Here is a 16531-nt window from a genome sequence, read left to right on the forward strand (position 1 = left end):
ATGCTCCCCTAAAGTGTATCCAGGTACTCATTAGCAAACATCACAGGCACCAGGGCCTCCTGTCCCTCTCCACATGTAACAGGGAGCAAGTTGTGGGCTTCACAGAAACATCTGCAACTGCAACACCAGCGTTTCAGTTCTGAGCTTCAAAGTGACTGTTCCTAACTTTAAATAGTTTTTATTGTCTTGATTAGTGCCATTTAAATTCTGTTAAATAAGCAGTTTTGTCGCTGTTCTTTTCACTATGAACCACAGATAAATCCATACTTTGAGACTCTACTGCCATCTGCTGGTGGTGAAGTGTTGAACACTTGTAAATGCCTGTTGATAATAGCGAGGGAAAGGCCGTGTGTGTTTTAGTGTTGTGCCTTACAAAGATTGTGATCAAATGGGCCTGTTTTGTAATTATGGTTAACCCAGATATTATAGCCTTATCTTTGTCGTCTCTAAGCATGAAAATTTGGACATAAGGTCACACTATGGTGGCATAAATGTATCCATTCACTTAATTATAAGGCTGTTCAGGATTCAGAGATTAATTGTTGCCTGACTTATGATGTTTCCTTTGCACCCCCAGCCGCAGTCTGGATAGCTTTGAATCCTACTCAGGTAACAATGTCATTCACTGGATCTAGTGACTTCCACCTCATTCTCCCCAGTCAACCCACTATTCAAGTCTGCTCATCTGTCTGGACATGAGTGTTCAGCCAGACTGATAAAAGACTCATGTCGTTTCACATCTTGTTTTAAGGCCATGCACCATTAACAAGACTTGTTTGACATAGAGATACATCAACGGGGAAAAGTCCCCTGTCATTGCCACAGTTTGACCCATCCCAGAGCTTCATAAGACAAGGTTCCCTGCTACAGAACCTGACGTAGTCTGCCACTGTGTCCACGTCTTCATCACAAATGTTTCCCGTGTCTCCGCCTCACATCCATCAGCTGCGCACTCCGCTAGTACCACGACACTGAATGAGAGACATCATGGTGAATGAAAATGGCGTGTGTTCACATGTAGATCTAACATGTTTTGTGTTTAAAAGGCACTTTGAGCTTGTGTGTGGGTGGTCTCGTGGTGGGTTGCCGTGATTAGTTCACAATGGGGATCATTTTATTGCCACATGTTTGTTTGCTTTTTTTTAAATCATGATTCTTTTCATTCCAAATAGGAATCGTGCTGTGTGTATAACTCATACTCATACGTGTACACACTACCTGCTTATTAAATGCGATGAATTGTCATTAGTAATAACAGGAATCTTCATCGTTATCCAGGTTTTACCATAGCGCTAATAAAGTGTCTGTTTTCCTTTGTTCCTCCAGACTCGCTGAGTCTCGCACTAACCCCCAGGTCCTGGACATTGGGGTAAACCCTCAGGACTTGAACACTGAAGAGTGCCTGTCCCCAGACAAATGGGACCAAGAGGACACAGACTTCACTGCACAAAAAGACACTTTTGGGTTCTAATGTGAAGCCTCTGCCAAGAAGGGAAAACAGGGAAAAGCGGAGAAGTGGTGGAAAAACATGGTTGGAAACTGAAGTGACAAAAGAGACATTTGTGACATCAGTAAGGGTTCCCACCTTCTCCCTGCTGCCAAGTCCTCTCAGTGGTGCAGTCCAGTGGCTTTCTGATACTTCTGCATCGACGCGACCAGAGAAGGACGACATGAGCAGGCTGCTCACAGAACAGGCCAAAGCAATACAAACCAATTTATCCCTTTTCTATGAAACAACATGCAGTCATTTAATGTTTGTTACAGTCAGTGTATTACTTCCTTTTTGTGTCTGTTTACCCATTCACTGTTCGTAATGTGTTTGTGGTATGTGCTTGTGTACATTGCGTTAAACAAAGTGTGTGAGTGGATGTACAGTATATAAATGTACAAAGTGAGATATGAGAACGATGGCGTGAATTGAGTTTGGAACAGTTCATTACGTGTCATTAAGGTAAAGGTCAACAAGGGTGCTGTGAAATATTTGATTTACTTCCAGATGGAGAAATGTAACTGGATTAGAGGGAAAACTTACTGAGGAAGCCACCAGTACACCAGTTCCAGTATTGGGCAAAATAATAAAGTTACTACCTATGTACTTCAAGGATTCAGCCTTTTGTTGGGCAGCAAAAGCTTTAAAAAAAATTGTGTGTATGTGTTGGTCAAGGAGTGTTTGTGTAAAAAAAATGGATAAGAACAAAATGACAATCTTATTTTCTTTCAAATGCAAAATCTATTTTTGCACTCGGCAGTCATCCATTTTTAAAAGCACACATGTCATGTGAGGGAATTTAGTGTCAGTAAGCATCCAACTCATTTTTCAGGCTTTTGTGCAGAGCCTCTGTTCACTCTTCCCCTTGGACTTTCTGCCATTTTATTGTTTAACAACTTTGAATCACAGTGGATCCATTCAGCGTTTTTCACTGTTACGTTGACGACAGTCGTGCACCTCACAATGTTTTCTGACATTGTGGAGAACAGCCAGACCCCCAATAGCAACACATTTCAGTCATAATTCCCACTCTGATTCGTGGACTTTGAATCTAGCAGGGAGGGAAGTCTAGCATTGTTTTTTTTTTCACTTCAACATTTCAGTCTTTGAGCATGTTATCAAGTTAAATTAATCCACTGTGATTAATAGTTGAAGAAAAAAAACAAACTTGAAGTCCAAGAGGGCGAATGTGTTTTATTGGCACTCTACCACTGTTAAATTATATTGTTACATTGAATTTGCTAGTTTACTTTTTTTTTTTCCAGGGATGGTTCCCAGTGTTACTTTTGGCATTTGTTTCTGTATGAATTTAATTTAATTCATTAATTTACATAAATTTCAATCAAAGTCAAATTGTGTGTGTGTGTGTGTTGTTTATCCAAAATTAGATTGTTGGTTTTTTGTAAACTCTGACGCACGTCTAATCCTTCATGGTATCACTATCTCTAATTTTTAATTTATTTTGTTACATCTTTAATTTCAGTGCAACCAAGAGCACAGGTCCATTCAGTCAGTTGAAAATGAAAGTTTTTCGATGACCCACTTACTGTCATGGTTTCACTCCTTCACTCTAAAAACACACAGACAGAAGAGGAACCTCAACAGACTGGCGACTGACCCCAGATCAGTTGTTGCACCACCTCACCATGGAAAAGGGAAGAATATTTACTCTTTAAAATAATTAAAGCCTTTTTTTCAATACCTCCACCATCATTTGAGTAATAAACGTGTTTGCTAACCTTAGTTTTATCAAGGTAGCTAACAAGCTAACCTTGATGTGAGGTTAGCTAACTTTAATGTTAGCCTCTGAGAGTCAAAAGATCAAATTCATGAATTTACCATACATTTCTGTTATATTTGAGCACAAATTAAATTATAATTAAAAAATACAAAAGTGACTATTTGAAACCATTTCACCTGGAGCCCTTTTATTCCAGGTCGCATTCAAAGTTTGAATTTACACATTTAGTGTAAATAACTTAATTTTGTCTAAACTGAAAAATTATTGAAATTACATTTACATTTACAATTACATCAACAGTGTTGAGTGTTTCTTTAAGTAACAAAGTAAATGTTTGAGGTAAACAAAAGACTTCACACTGTGCAATCATGCATTTAGCTAAGCTGACACCTTCATAACTTTTCAGTGCAGCAATAAATGGCTAATTATTATTAATAATAATGATGGTCATTTTTTTCTACAGCACGTTTAATTAAGTTATAGCGCATCAAAGCAAAAACATTCAGTGGATATGAAAGAAAATGTTTAAGGTTGATGATTTTCCTATTCCAGATGTCACCAACATTCATTGTTTTATTCGACCATTTATTCACTAGACGTTGGTCATAATGGCTTTCAAAACAGGAACCCAGTCATCCAAACATCGCTCCACAGTTCCTCCGGGGATCAAAAGCTCCTCAGGAGCTGTGGAGCTTGTACCACCGCTTGAACACGGCGCACTCCTGACCTCTTGTGGCTGAAACTTTGAACAACAGGAAGTGTCTATTGGGATGGACCGTTGCAAAGGGTCATGGTTTGGGAGGGTTAGACAGTGAATAGTGCTATTAATAAGCAGATGTACTTAAAGTATTAACAAGCCATCCAAATGTTTTAACTAAATGAAATAATCTAGAAAGGACCTTCAATTTGAATGCAGGTGATATCAAGAGTATTGATACAGGGTCAGCAATACTTCAGTGGTGTTAGTAAAACAGGACATGTATCACAATATTTTTTTCTCTAATTTTATGTCATATGTGATTATTTGTCACAATAAATGTCAGAAGAAAAGAAATGGATGATAACCTGTAGGTAACGTCCGAATCTGTTTGATCCAGCCATCAGCTGTAAATCTGTCCTCTCATTCAGTCTGTCTGCAGTCATTATTAACGATGTCTCATTTATTTGTTCCATCTCAGTATAATGACCGATGAGAACTAATTATCAGAAACTAGGTATATCTGTAAAGATAAGCCTTTCAACTCGTACTTGTCCTTCTATGCTTACTCTACCAAACTTCATTTAAAAATGTCTACAATAAAGATTGTACATGCAGAAAAGGCCTTCAAAGGGTCTTTTTGTAATGTTCCATTTAAATCCTTTTAATTAGTAATAATATTTATAGTGTATTTGTATACTATTTGTCAAAAATCATTATTAATGATTAGGGGATTTGATACATGTCAGTGTATTAACTGATGAGCAGATTAAAACAAATTTCCAGAATTATTATTTCTCCGTGCTATAGAGCTCCATTGTTGCACAACTATTATAAACACATCAGCAAGTCTCACTGTTTTACTTGGTAACATGTACATTCATTACCACACACACACACACACAGCAGTGTATTTTGACTAAATCCCACACACATAATAATACATAATGTGAATTAAATTAGCACTGAAAATAGTCCCCTACAAATGCAGTATTCACTGTTGGAGTAATGCATTCATGTGCGCATTTGGTCTTTTCATGACATTTGTTTCCAAAAATGTAAATGTATAATATCACTAGCATCATCCCTTACTCATTATCAATAATGTCATTGTTCTGATGTCATTATTAATGCCAGTTAATGGTAATTGAAACTGGCAGCCAGAAGAGTCGACACCAGAGGAACATGGGGTCAGTTGTCCCAGGCCCAGCATCAAGGGAGGGCTCAGAAGAGCCCACTAACCTTCAAATAATTTGCTGGAATATTTTGTCAAAAATACACATTGTGAAAACTTTATATAGCATTTGTGAGTCACAGAACACATCTTATAATCTGCATAATTTTCTGTGACATAGTGGTCCTAAACAATTTTACTTTCCCTCCTTATAATACAAAAAATGGTTTGGTCTGTCACGCTGTGGAACTACAGAGCATTTATTTACCTTTCTCTGCCCGATCTTAAAGACATCATAAAGATTTTGCTCTAAGGAACGTTCGTTGGAGTTCAACACTAACCAGGCCGCACCAACAGTAGATGAGATTATTTGGACATCACATCCTGTGTGAAAGATTGTCTGTGGGGACTGTAATATAAACAGTAATGAATATTAGAATGTGTGCCATAATAATGGGGGGTCTGGACATTATCTTAATTTCAATTCATTTAAAAACTCTTTAATTTCAAGCCAAAGTTTTAATGGGTGACATATTCATTCATTACCATGAACAAACACACTGTAATGTATTTTGAGTCAGTCCAATGCACTCTGTTCTGCCGCAAGACATACTCACAAATGTACCAGATGTTAATTAAATCAGCACTGAAAATAGCCCCCAACGAATGCAGCTTTCGCTGTGAGAGTTATGTGAGGGAAGTTCTTATGAGCTGAAGGAAGGAGTTCAGGAGACTTCAGATGTCTTACTGAAGGATTCATTGCAGGCTTGATGCATCCAGGAGGAGCTGATGAGCAATAGGTCAACAAGTTGCTCATAGTAACGCTGCACCAATTCCTGAAGATGTCCTCTCCAAAGGGATGTATAAATACCCTCACATGTTTTGACCTATTCCTCAAACCCTTCCCAAATATGACCGTTCCGTATCTATCGTTGGTATGTGTGAAGGTTCTACTGGATATCTAGATCTAAACAGTAGCTCATGTATGTATGTCTTGACATTTGTCTCACTAACATAGGTCAAAGTCAGACTTAACCTTATCCAAAACTGTTAACATTTGGGAAATCCGTTTTGAGTGGGAGTGACTTTCTATCTACCATCTGCCTAAACATTGGGTTCATGTGTGACTGCCTGTGGCCTTTATGCTCTGAAACCATGGGGCCCCAGTCTGCTCACAGATTAAGCAGACAGGAAGTAATATTTGCTAAAGACTACACAGTCCCCTGCTGTTGTATGCATACAACCAACGTTCTAGGAAGTAACCAATAGGATGGGGTGTTACCCAAGCTCAGAGCGGTGTTGACCAATGGGCTGTCCGGAAGTTTAAGGTGGGCGTAACTTCCTGTTTGGAAGTGTCATATGACCAAATTGAAGTCGTATGATGTGATTTTTCCTGTTGTAGTGTTCGCTGGAAACATGTCTGAACGGTATGTATGACAGAGATGTTAGCTCGTCTGTGGGGAGTAATACTCGCTACCTCAGACCTCGTAATTTGTTAGCTTGTTTGTCGGCCCTGCCGTTTATCGCCGTGGTTGTTTTTATGCTAACTTTACAACGCAGTGAAACTCGACTCTTGACTCTCACTTGACTATAAAAGTTTGTCTTAAATGGATAAAACGATGCTTTTCATTTGGTGTTTTTACCGATTTACTACAGGAAATGTTCGCTCATACCTGTTTGAGACTCAAGGTCTATTAAAGCTGCACAAGTTGAAAAAAGTCGTTTTTAAAGTAAACGTAGAACATTTTCAGAGTTGAACGAGCACCTTAATGGAGCCTGGGTACACCTGCCGTTTGTTTACAGCGATACGTCTGTTTTTGATTTGTTTTTAGTGGATGATGGTGGTCCACACACCATGTTCTACCACCCCCTGTTGCAGCTGAGCCTCCCCTCGGCCTGACCTCCTGTACCCCCCCTCAGACACCATGGATCCGGACCAGCAGAGCAGCCCTCTTCCCCAGCCCAGTGCAGAGTACTTCTCATGGGACTACCGCCTCCAGCTTATTGTCCTGGGCTTTGCCTTCTATGCAGGTGTATTCCTCCTGTCCCACCTCCTGTCTGTGTCTCTGTCCCACACCTACACCTCCCTGCTAGCTAAGGAGAAGGTTTTCTGGAACCTGGCAGCGACTCGGGCGGTGTTTGGCATCCAGAGTACTGTAGCCGGCCTGCGGGCCCTGACTGAGGACTCGCTGTTAACCAGAGACAGAATGAGGGGACAAGAGGACTGGTCGTGGTTTACTGTCCTCACTGCCACAGGTTTCTTTGTGTTTGAGAACATAGCACTTCACGCCTCCAGTGTGGTCTTTCGTTCATTTGACCTGCCGCTGGCAACGCACCATTTCTTCGCCCTGTCCAGTTATGCAGGGGCGGTGGTGTGGGACTCCCTGGGCCACTTCCTGCCGATGGTGACGCTGCTGCTGGAGATGAGCACGCCATTCACCTGTATATCCTGGATGTTGCTGAAGGTACCTTAGAGTGTCTTTGTGTTTACTTTGTGTGTCACTTTGCTCTATACATATCTCACACATGGTTTCTTTTATTCCCTCTGACTTGGGTACCCATAAATTACAAGGGTGTGAATATGATGCGAGTATAAAATAAAAAGAAAGACATTTGTGTCCCAATCCTTGGCATCATTTTCTCTGTCCATCTTCCTCCCTGACAGGCTGGCTGGGCGAGCACCCTGTTTTGGAGAGCCAACCAGTGGGTGATGATCCACGCGTTCCACTGTCGCATGGTGCTCACCTACTACATGTGGTGGGTAAGCTTGAGCCACTGGGGAGAGCTCAACGCCCATGTGGTCCTGCCCCAGCGTGTGCTGTTCTTCACTGGCCTCGCTCTGCTCACGTTTATCATCAACCCCATCTGGACTCACAAGAAAACCATGCAGCTGCTCAATCCGGTGGACTGGAACTTTGGCAACAAGCCGGCACCCATGAACGGTGCCTCTCAGGGTCAGTCGGGGGTTTCTGTCAAACCCCACACCAGCTGAGGGGTATTTCTTTTTTAAGGGATGTGTGAAGTCACTTTGAGAGTGATGATAGTGAGGTGGGTGTTTTCAAAATTTATTCTATCATAAGACTTTTTTTTTTTTTTACGCATACTTTAAGTGAACTTTGCTATTCAAAAAAGCCCTTAAAGGTTAATCATGACCATCTGGTATTATCTTGATAAAGTCTGCACCATTGTCTTCCCTCAGGCTTTATATTCAGGCAGGTTCATGTTGCTTTGGTTTTTGGGAAGGAGTATTAATTTTCTATCTGTGTGTGTGACTTTTAATATGTAGGTGTCATTGTGTAGGGCAGTGGAAACGAGGCCCTGCTTGTTACCTTCACCTTCAGGCCACTGCGTGAAATATCCACTTCACCATTCATATGATGGATTATTTATTCACAATAGAGAAATACATGACACGGCACTTCTTAAACAAGCCATACAGAGGAACAAACATACTTTTTATCATGTTGTTTATCAGGAAAAATCAGTTTATTGAGTTATTTTATTGGAAGTATTAAGTTAAAAGAAACAATGTAAAAGAACACTGTACATCGACAGTATTTTAAAGATTTACATATTGTAAATTTTGAGGAGGAATTGCACTATATATATTTTCATCTACCCACAGCTGCTTCTGGTCTGTTCTATAGATAGTCCAGTTGATCTTTCAGGAATAAAGAAGTATTTGAACACGTTGTGTGCTTGTTGATACAACATGAGTTGTAAAACCACCCAGTAGTCTTTGTCATACAGGGACCCATTGGTGCTTTGTCAACAGACATAGACAACATTATTCAGCACTGATTGGGTAGTGTGGGCAGGTAAATTGGTTTAAGTTTAAGAATGGGGCTCTATAGATGAGCCATCAGAGTTATCTGATCACTAAGTGGACAATTAGATCTGTCCATTCATAAGTCACATTGGTGGTTTGGGGCTGTGAATCTCCTCTAAGTAGAGAGAGAAATGTTTACTGTGGTCGTGAAAGAAAATGCCTTTTTAACAGAATCTTCTTTGTTGATGGACGAAAGCTCAGGCCTGGTCCTCCACACAAAGTTCCCTTTGTCTAAACACGGAGATGTAATGTGGCAAAACTGATGCAGTGTTGATAAGAGAATAACCAAGCAACATTTTAATCATGATGATTTTTTGGTATTAAGAGTCAGTTTTAATAAAGTATTATTTCTGCTAATGGCCTCATTCTACTGGAAATATTGGCTTTGTGTGTTTGGTATGTCCATTGTCAAACTCTATGTCTGACATATGTTTTTGTATTCTTGTCACTCTGCTGCAAACTCTCACATCCTTTCACATACAGTTTCTTGCACTGTTCAGTGAGGTGGCTGTAGATCATGTGTAATAATGTTTTTAAAGTCTCTGGGATTGTAGACATTGTATTTTTACCTTTTGTAATAATCTATGTTTTTTTTTTTTGTTTGTTTGTAAAATTGTTAAACACCTTGAATTTGGCCTGAGGGCTGACTCAGAGTTACCCAGCAAAGTAGGAATCAGTCCACTGCAGTGGTTACTGAGAAGTTGAAGACATGTGAAAAGGCTTTAGCTTGGCTTTTTTTCACCTGCTGTTTCTCACAAGAAGCTGATTCACTGACTTATCTGTGTAGGTTTAATCCAGAACCCCGTAAATCTGAAATGTGGAAGAAGAAGTGTGCTAGGTTTTACATATCAGCTTAACCTAAATAAGTCACCTGTGTCATGAAACAGGTGTCAGGATGACTGAGATGAAGTTAGACTGTTTGGTTCTTTTTTACACTGTACAACCTCAGTGGTTGAATCCACATTAATACGTTTAAAGGAGGCATTTTTGCTTTAACTTCATCTGATGTTATTCTAATATCAGCCTGTTGTTTTCACTTTGCTTTGCATTTGTTATGACAGCATGGAATTAAAGTTGTGGGGTTGGGTGATGCTTCCCTGTAAATTCTACACCAACTGTTCAACATCCTGTTTGTGCTGGAAATGCATTAATTTGAGTTACACAATAGTGTTTTCATACATACAATATTGTATGAGCTTTACTCAGACTTTGAAGTTATAAAGGCTGTGCAATAGAGCATCTGCCTGTGGGTGGCAGAATGGGAATAATTATCTCTTCAGTATGTCTAGATTTTTTCTCATTTGATCAGACTTCCAAGATTTTCACATGGAGAAGTCCTTGAATTTGTTAAAACTGCTGTTCAGTCTGGAATTGAAGGTGTTCTTTGAACTATGTGTCTTTTTGCTCAAAGGCACATCTGAAGAAACAAAAGTGTAGACTTATCAAAGCCATTAATTAATTCAACGTTAAAAGCAGAAAAGTAATTTGACTTAACCTGTTTATTTGGACGCTATTTCAATGCAGCATGATAAGAGAAAACAAACATTTCCCAGAAGCAGACTGGAGTTTTATTTTCCAGTTATATGGGATTATGCGCAAAAATGGTGGTTTGTTTACAAGCAAGGCCGTCAGCACACTGACAAAACCTGAACCCAACATCATCTGCAGACAGCTGTTTCGAGGGGAGCCACCTCACACGTCACGTGGGCAGTTTGGAACGCTTCTGTGCGAGCCGAGCCGATCCTGCCGGAGAAGAAGTCGGAAGATTGAGTGACGTTCCTTACAGCCAATCACAGGTTGCACACGTCGACTCATCGGCCAATCAGCTATTTAGTGGAGGCAAAGGGGTTTTCATGGATGGAGTCAGCTTGCAACGAAGAGAGTAAAGTTAAAAGAAGGACGCTGAGCGAAAGCTGGATGTGTTTTGATGTGTTTTAAGTTGTGTTGAAGTCAAAACTGCATTATTTAATACCTTCGGTAGTGTTACGACGAGGGGATAAAGCAATTCTTCACGAAAAAAGTCATAAAATGGTGAGTAGAGGACATTTTTCTAAGTTTCTGGAAAAGTTTTAAATATCCCTAACATACCTGTTTTGCTAACCCTTAGTTAAGTTCATGTTAGCACTACGCAACGTTGGACTTAATATTTGATGAAATGCCCTGTAAAGTGTGTCTCTTGTGTGTTATAGAGACTTAATGTATTTTGTATAAAGTTGTGAATTGGGAGATGGCTATAACGTGGCGCCTCAGCTAACTTTGCCAAGTTGCCTTCACTGTCAACTATCTGCTAGAGGAAACAGTGTCACTGCTTTTCTCCACGCATTCACGTTCATTAATGCGTCCTAATCCCGAAATGAACTGTTTCAGGAACTTGAGTGGTCTCAGCTAAACCTTGTCCGCGTTTTTGTTGAACGTATCAACTGAACAGGATCTTAACATATGTATTTCCTCAGGCGTTGCCTCTCATGCAACATTTTGATAGATGTCTCAGTGTGGAGCACAGCCTCACAGTTTTCTGAGCCCCCCTGCCCCTCTGCAAGGATGCAGTCGCAGGTGCAAGATAGCCTTTTGCCTTTATAAGGCTGATTTAAAAAGGTAATTGATAATAGCCATCGCTTATCGATACAAAACATGCATTGTAAATATAAAAATCCCGGTAAACTTTAACACTCACCTAAAAATATTAACAAGTGGCAATGAGCTGCAGCAGTCAGCCAACTACAAATTCAAGTAGTCAGGCATAGCATTCCTCAGTGAAAGCAGTGCACAGCTTCAGTCAACTGGAAGATCCATGTGAAACAGGTAGAAAAACCATGGTTTAATTCTACAGTTTCTTCTAATAGTTGTCTTTTTACATTGCAAAAGACAAGTGGTTTCAGGAAACTATTAAGCTTAGCTAAGCCTCCAAAACTGATTTAAATACTTATGAGTACTTTGATCTTCATTTGTTTTGTCTGGTCTCTGGATGTCCAGTTCACTCGGTCAGTGCACGAGTCAGATGAAACATTCAGGGGGTCACACACACACATACATGTGCACAGAAATCTCCACCGGGAATTTGTTTAGCAAATAAGCAGGGTGGCCTGGCTGCAAATACAGATGCTTAATACCCCACTGTAATAATGCCTAGCGAGGGCTGTCCAGGCAGTTTCCTAATGTAAGCGTGCATGTAAGTGATGTAGACACAGAGTCCTTCTTCATCAAACCAACGCTGCTTTTTTTCATATTGAATGTTTTCAGACACCTTTGGAACAAAACTACTGGAGTTTTTAGGAAAGGGATATCAGCAATCAGTGCTAATGCTGCTTGCCATCCCTGTTGCGTAGATGCTTAGGGAGACAGTATTTTAGCATCGTATCAATCCTTGTGTCATCGCCATGAAAACATGGAGTACAGCCAACTGCAATATCCTCTCCTGTTGTTGTTATAGTCTGTGTACACAGATGTAGTTCAGTGGAGAGATGCCAGGACTTGCTAATTGCTAAAGTAATTGTGACGAGATAGTAACTCCACTTTGCCACTGGTGGCTCATAGAAATGCCTTCTGTTTACCATGACTAAGCTTGTGGTGTCAAAGAACACAGTGGTTAAGCAGAGGAGCATGCCGCTCATTTTTAGAAAGGCCCTTATGGATTCACTGTCCCCCCACCACCCCACAAAGGATCCACTGAGATAAGACATGGATTATCAGCATAGTTTAGCAACAGCTGGGAAGGAAAAGCCACTGCTCTCCAGCAGGTGGATTTGTAAAATTGTTGACATACCACGCACATGTTGAGCAGTTGGAAACATGTGTGAAATAGATAGATTAATTGAGGGTTTTGACATGTCACCAGAGACTCAGACTGAGACAGAACTGAACCATATACGTTGCAGTTACATGGTACATGGTGGGCTTCATAAGCCACCTAATCACCAAGACGTCCCAATTCCCCCAATCCAAACATTTATGTTATTACCACATTCTATGATCTGAGCTGCAGAAGACGACTGTGCACAGTAAAGTTAGGGGTCAGTGGCAATCTTGGCTTTAGAAAGTGTCACCAACATTTGAAGTCAGCACCATGACCTGTACTATTGCGGCTTTCCTGTGGTCTTTTATTGTTATCGGACTGAGTAGCTCCATTCATATTAAAATGAATTCAGAACTTGTCAACTGAAGCTCTTTGAAGCAGTCGCTTACCTGCTGCTCACCACACACTATATAGTGTTTCCCTGGTGACATGTTGGGCTCTCAAAGCTTTGGTGTGGCTCACTGAGAGGGTGGAGACCAGTTAGGAGTCACAGCCAAGACTGCGGTTGCCTTTGTTTTCAGATGGTCATTAGGTTTCAGATATTTTACAGCCCCAGTCTTTCAGTTTGTACAACGATTCCCAAGCCAGGAGGTCCTTGTCAGTATTTTGTCTCGTTTACTGAATCTGCCTTCAAGTTGAGGCCAATTTAAAATATAAGCATTATAGTTGTAACATAATGCTGCTTTTATAGTATTAATCTCAGGAGGTGTTTAATTGGATCCTACAATGTTGTGCGATGCATCGTAATGGTTATACTACATACTGTAATGAGGATGACACCATGCTATGATTAGACATTGTGGTAGCTTAACATTGACCACATTTGGTTTAGAAACATGGCTCCAGAGCTTGTTGCCCCCCACATGTCCAATAGATCACACCTCTGACATCAAATAAAAGTACTGCAGCCCTCGGGTCTGATTATTGAAGCGTATTCCCTGTAATCCACACCCATTCGGCCTGTAATTGTAACTGGTAGCTGATGGGGAATGCCAGACTTATCTGCTGGTTGTGTTGATTGTTCAGTGTGTGGAGGGTATGTTACTGAATCTGGGATTGGATGGAGGCTGAACTCTGTAGTGTGCATGAGGAGACTACAGCAAATACAAAAGGGGATGTAATTATGAGGAACATTGGTTACTGAACTTTGATTTATTTTGATATGTGTGTGTATGAATATGATCCCAATTCCAGTCTAATCAACAGTTTCAACTTGCCAAGTGTCAGGATTTCTTACTTTCAAAGTCAGCTATCTTGTGCCTGTTTGAAAGCCTCCCCGCCCCGTTTGAGGTCAGGGTGGGTGGTAAAAGTGTGGTGTGTTGTCAAGGCTGTTTGCCCAGACACTGTGATACTTAGGTTGATAAGTTGATCCTAAATGAGCCCCAGAGCTTTTGATTTGAGACTTCAGGAACAGGCTGTGCTACCTGGCACAGTAAAACAACCAATGGATGTATGTCATATTGTCACCATGTTGTTCACAATTGTAGGAAATGAGCAGTGGGTTGTTAACACTGGTTTACCCAGTTGTTTTACAGCACAGGCAATTCATAGAAATGAAATAGTGAAGTGTTCTTCTCTTATAACATATAAACCACACAAACCACAGACATTTTTAGCAATACTATTATTTTTCAGCTCTTCACTTTGATCGTGACGAGGCTAGAAGGAGGTACCTTTTTTCTTTTTTGTATGCTGCAGGATGCCGTCCTGTCCTCCCCTGAACTTCCACACAAATACATTCCACCACTTTGTTAAGCCTGTCCATCTACCCTTTGTAGGCCTGGGATGCGCTGTTTTCGGCCGAAGCCTGATTACTGTAATCCTGGCAGAAGGAGAAGATTGGGACACACTGCACAATAAAACATTCAGCCAAAGAGTTGCCAAGCCAAAGACAGACACACAGCAGACTACAAGTCTCTGTCTCTCATACCACCCTCTCCTCCAGGCTTTTGTTTATGACTTTCAGCCCGAGTGTGGAATGCCACTTGTCATTAAGTGCGCTCCAGAAAACCCCATAGAAGAATCAAAGCCCCTTGCAAAACCAGGGTGTTTGACGTAGAATAGCTCTCAGCAACACACGCAATTCATTTCTGACTGATCTCTGGTAGCCATAAGTGATGGGTAAGGAGTTTAGGGCAGATCCAGAAAGTTTGAAAAAGGTTAGTTTTATTTATTTATTTATTTATTTCAAATCCAGGTAGAAACTGTCGGAAAACTTCATGAAATCTATAATTAGACGTATGGAGAAACGTTGACATTTAAAGTGCCATCCTAGAAACAGGTGTAGAATTTTCCTCATGAGTGAACATAGATGGCAATTTATCCTCCATACTATGGATTATGTCGATAATATGAATGTTCCATACATAGTGTGAACATGTATTTGATCCTTGACGTTGCTTGCGCTTTACATAGGTTATTAGGAAGACACTGGTGAGCAAATTGTTTGCATAACACCAGCAAACCAGATGACTGTTTTCCTGTCTGCAGAGCTCGACTCTGCCTTCCCAGCGTGTTATGACATGCTCAGCTGAGTCGGTCATCAACTATATGGCTGATAACCTCCCTGGTGTCTTCTGCTTTGTCCTCAATCATTGCTTACAGATTAGGCTGTAATACAATACCTTTTAATTACACACCGAGCAGATTAGCAGAGCGATTATAAATAATTTATGATGAATGTTTTGTTGTGCTCTCAGTCCGTGTTTATGAGCTACACCTACTCACCTGCCTGCTTTTGTTCCACAATGTAAATGTGACGCTGTTTACAATGCTGCAGTGTGGACAGGTTGCTGACAGATGCTGCAGATGCAGAGAGTGCTTTTGCCAAGTTGGTCATCTCTCTGGGCTGAGCCAGGTGCTTGTACATATGGTGCACACCACCATCACACCACACCACAGGCCATGCAGCGTGTCATTTGTGGAAAGAAGCATTTAGTTTTCTTCAAAAAGCAGGTAAAAATAACTGAGAGTAAATATAAAAGAGGGGAGGAGTGGAGGGATCTGCAGACCGGTTTTCAAGGCAGGAGTGAGGAAGGCTGTCTTTGCTTCTTGACTTAACACGGCAATCAAACACAGAGCCACTGTGTTGTCTTAATGCATATTACTGAAGCTTTTTTGCATTTACTATGTAATCTCTCTCCTCTGTGCCTCTGCGTCAAGAAGAGCACACCTGAGTATTTTACTTCTCCCCTCCCTTCCTTCCTTTTCCTGCTGTCCTAGACCTCGAACAATGCATTTGAAGGGAGAGATGAGTCACGGCTCAAGGCTCCTGTCCGGGCTAGGCTGTTAGTTGTCACTCCAAAATGTGCCGGTCACTTTACAGCCATGTTTTGTACGTCATGTTATTCAGGCTGCGCAGTATTCGTATCCTAAAGAAGGCCTCATCGGACTGTGTATCATTGGAGCTGCCCCTCTTTGGATTCTTCTCTATTGTGTAGGCTAATTTCTCCTCAGGCTATGCATACTCTACCTGCCTGTTAGCGCTAGCATCGTCTGTCAGCCGCACTGTATTCACCAAACACTGGCCCTGTGTGTTCACATCCACTGTTCTGGCCTTGCGCCCGGTGAATAGGGTGGAGGACAGAGAAGCAGAGGATTTCACATTATTTGTAGACAAAACAAGCTTTGAGACTCAGAATGAGTTATCCTTTGGATCTTGTTTGCAGCAATACTGTGGTGTAGGCTTGTCTTAGTCAGAAGTAGACTAGTTGTGCACTTGTGTTGTGGCTAATGTTGAACTATAGGGATTGCGTGGCTATAATATGGGGCACACATACCACAACAATGGCTGCTTTATGCCACAGCA

The 16531-nt window shown here is 41.0% G+C and overlaps 3 protein-coding genes across 5 annotated transcripts in view; all 3 read left to right on the forward strand.

Annotated features, from left to right (window-relative positions):
• Nucleotides 1-2836, forward strand: part of ldlrap1b (low density lipoprotein receptor adaptor protein 1b) — a 31025-nt gene extending 28189 nt beyond the window's left edge. For both annotated transcript variants that reach the window (XM_041953302.1, XM_041953303.1), the window contains exon 9: nt 1327-2836. In XM_041953302.1, the coding sequence (XP_041809236.1) occupies nt 1327-1471 (145 nt within the window). In that variant the 3' untranslated portion in view covers nt 1472-2836. The remainder of the gene's footprint in view (nt 1-1326) is intronic.
• A 3638-nt stretch (nt 2837-6474) lies between these two features.
• LOC121618657 (protein CLN8-like) lies at nt 6475-10025 on the forward strand. The gene is made up of 3 exons (XM_041954192.1): nt 6475-6528; nt 6934-7566; nt 7767-10025. The coding sequence occupies exons 2-3, from the start codon at nt 7027-7029 to the stop codon at nt 8091-8093; spliced, it is 867 nt and encodes a 288-aa protein (XP_041810126.1). The 5' UTR covers nt 6475-6528; nt 6934-7026; the 3' UTR covers nt 8094-10025.
• An 801-nt stretch (nt 10026-10826) lies between these two features.
• The window catches only part of arhgef10 (Rho guanine nucleotide exchange factor (GEF) 10), a 50533-nt gene continuing 44828 nt past the window's right edge, over nt 10827-16531 (forward strand). For both annotated transcript variants that reach the window (XM_041953291.1, XM_041953292.1), the window contains exon 1: nt 10827-10961. The gene's annotated coding sequence lies outside the window, so the exon portion shown is untranslated. The remainder of the gene's footprint in view (nt 10962-16531) is intronic.

Source organism: Chelmon rostratus, chromosome 15 (genome assembly GCF_017976325.1).
Source record: "Chelmon rostratus isolate fCheRos1 chromosome 15, fCheRos1.pri, whole genome shotgun sequence".
Classification (NCBI taxonomy): domain Eukaryota; kingdom Metazoa; phylum Chordata; class Actinopteri; order Chaetodontiformes; family Chaetodontidae; genus Chelmon; species Chelmon rostratus.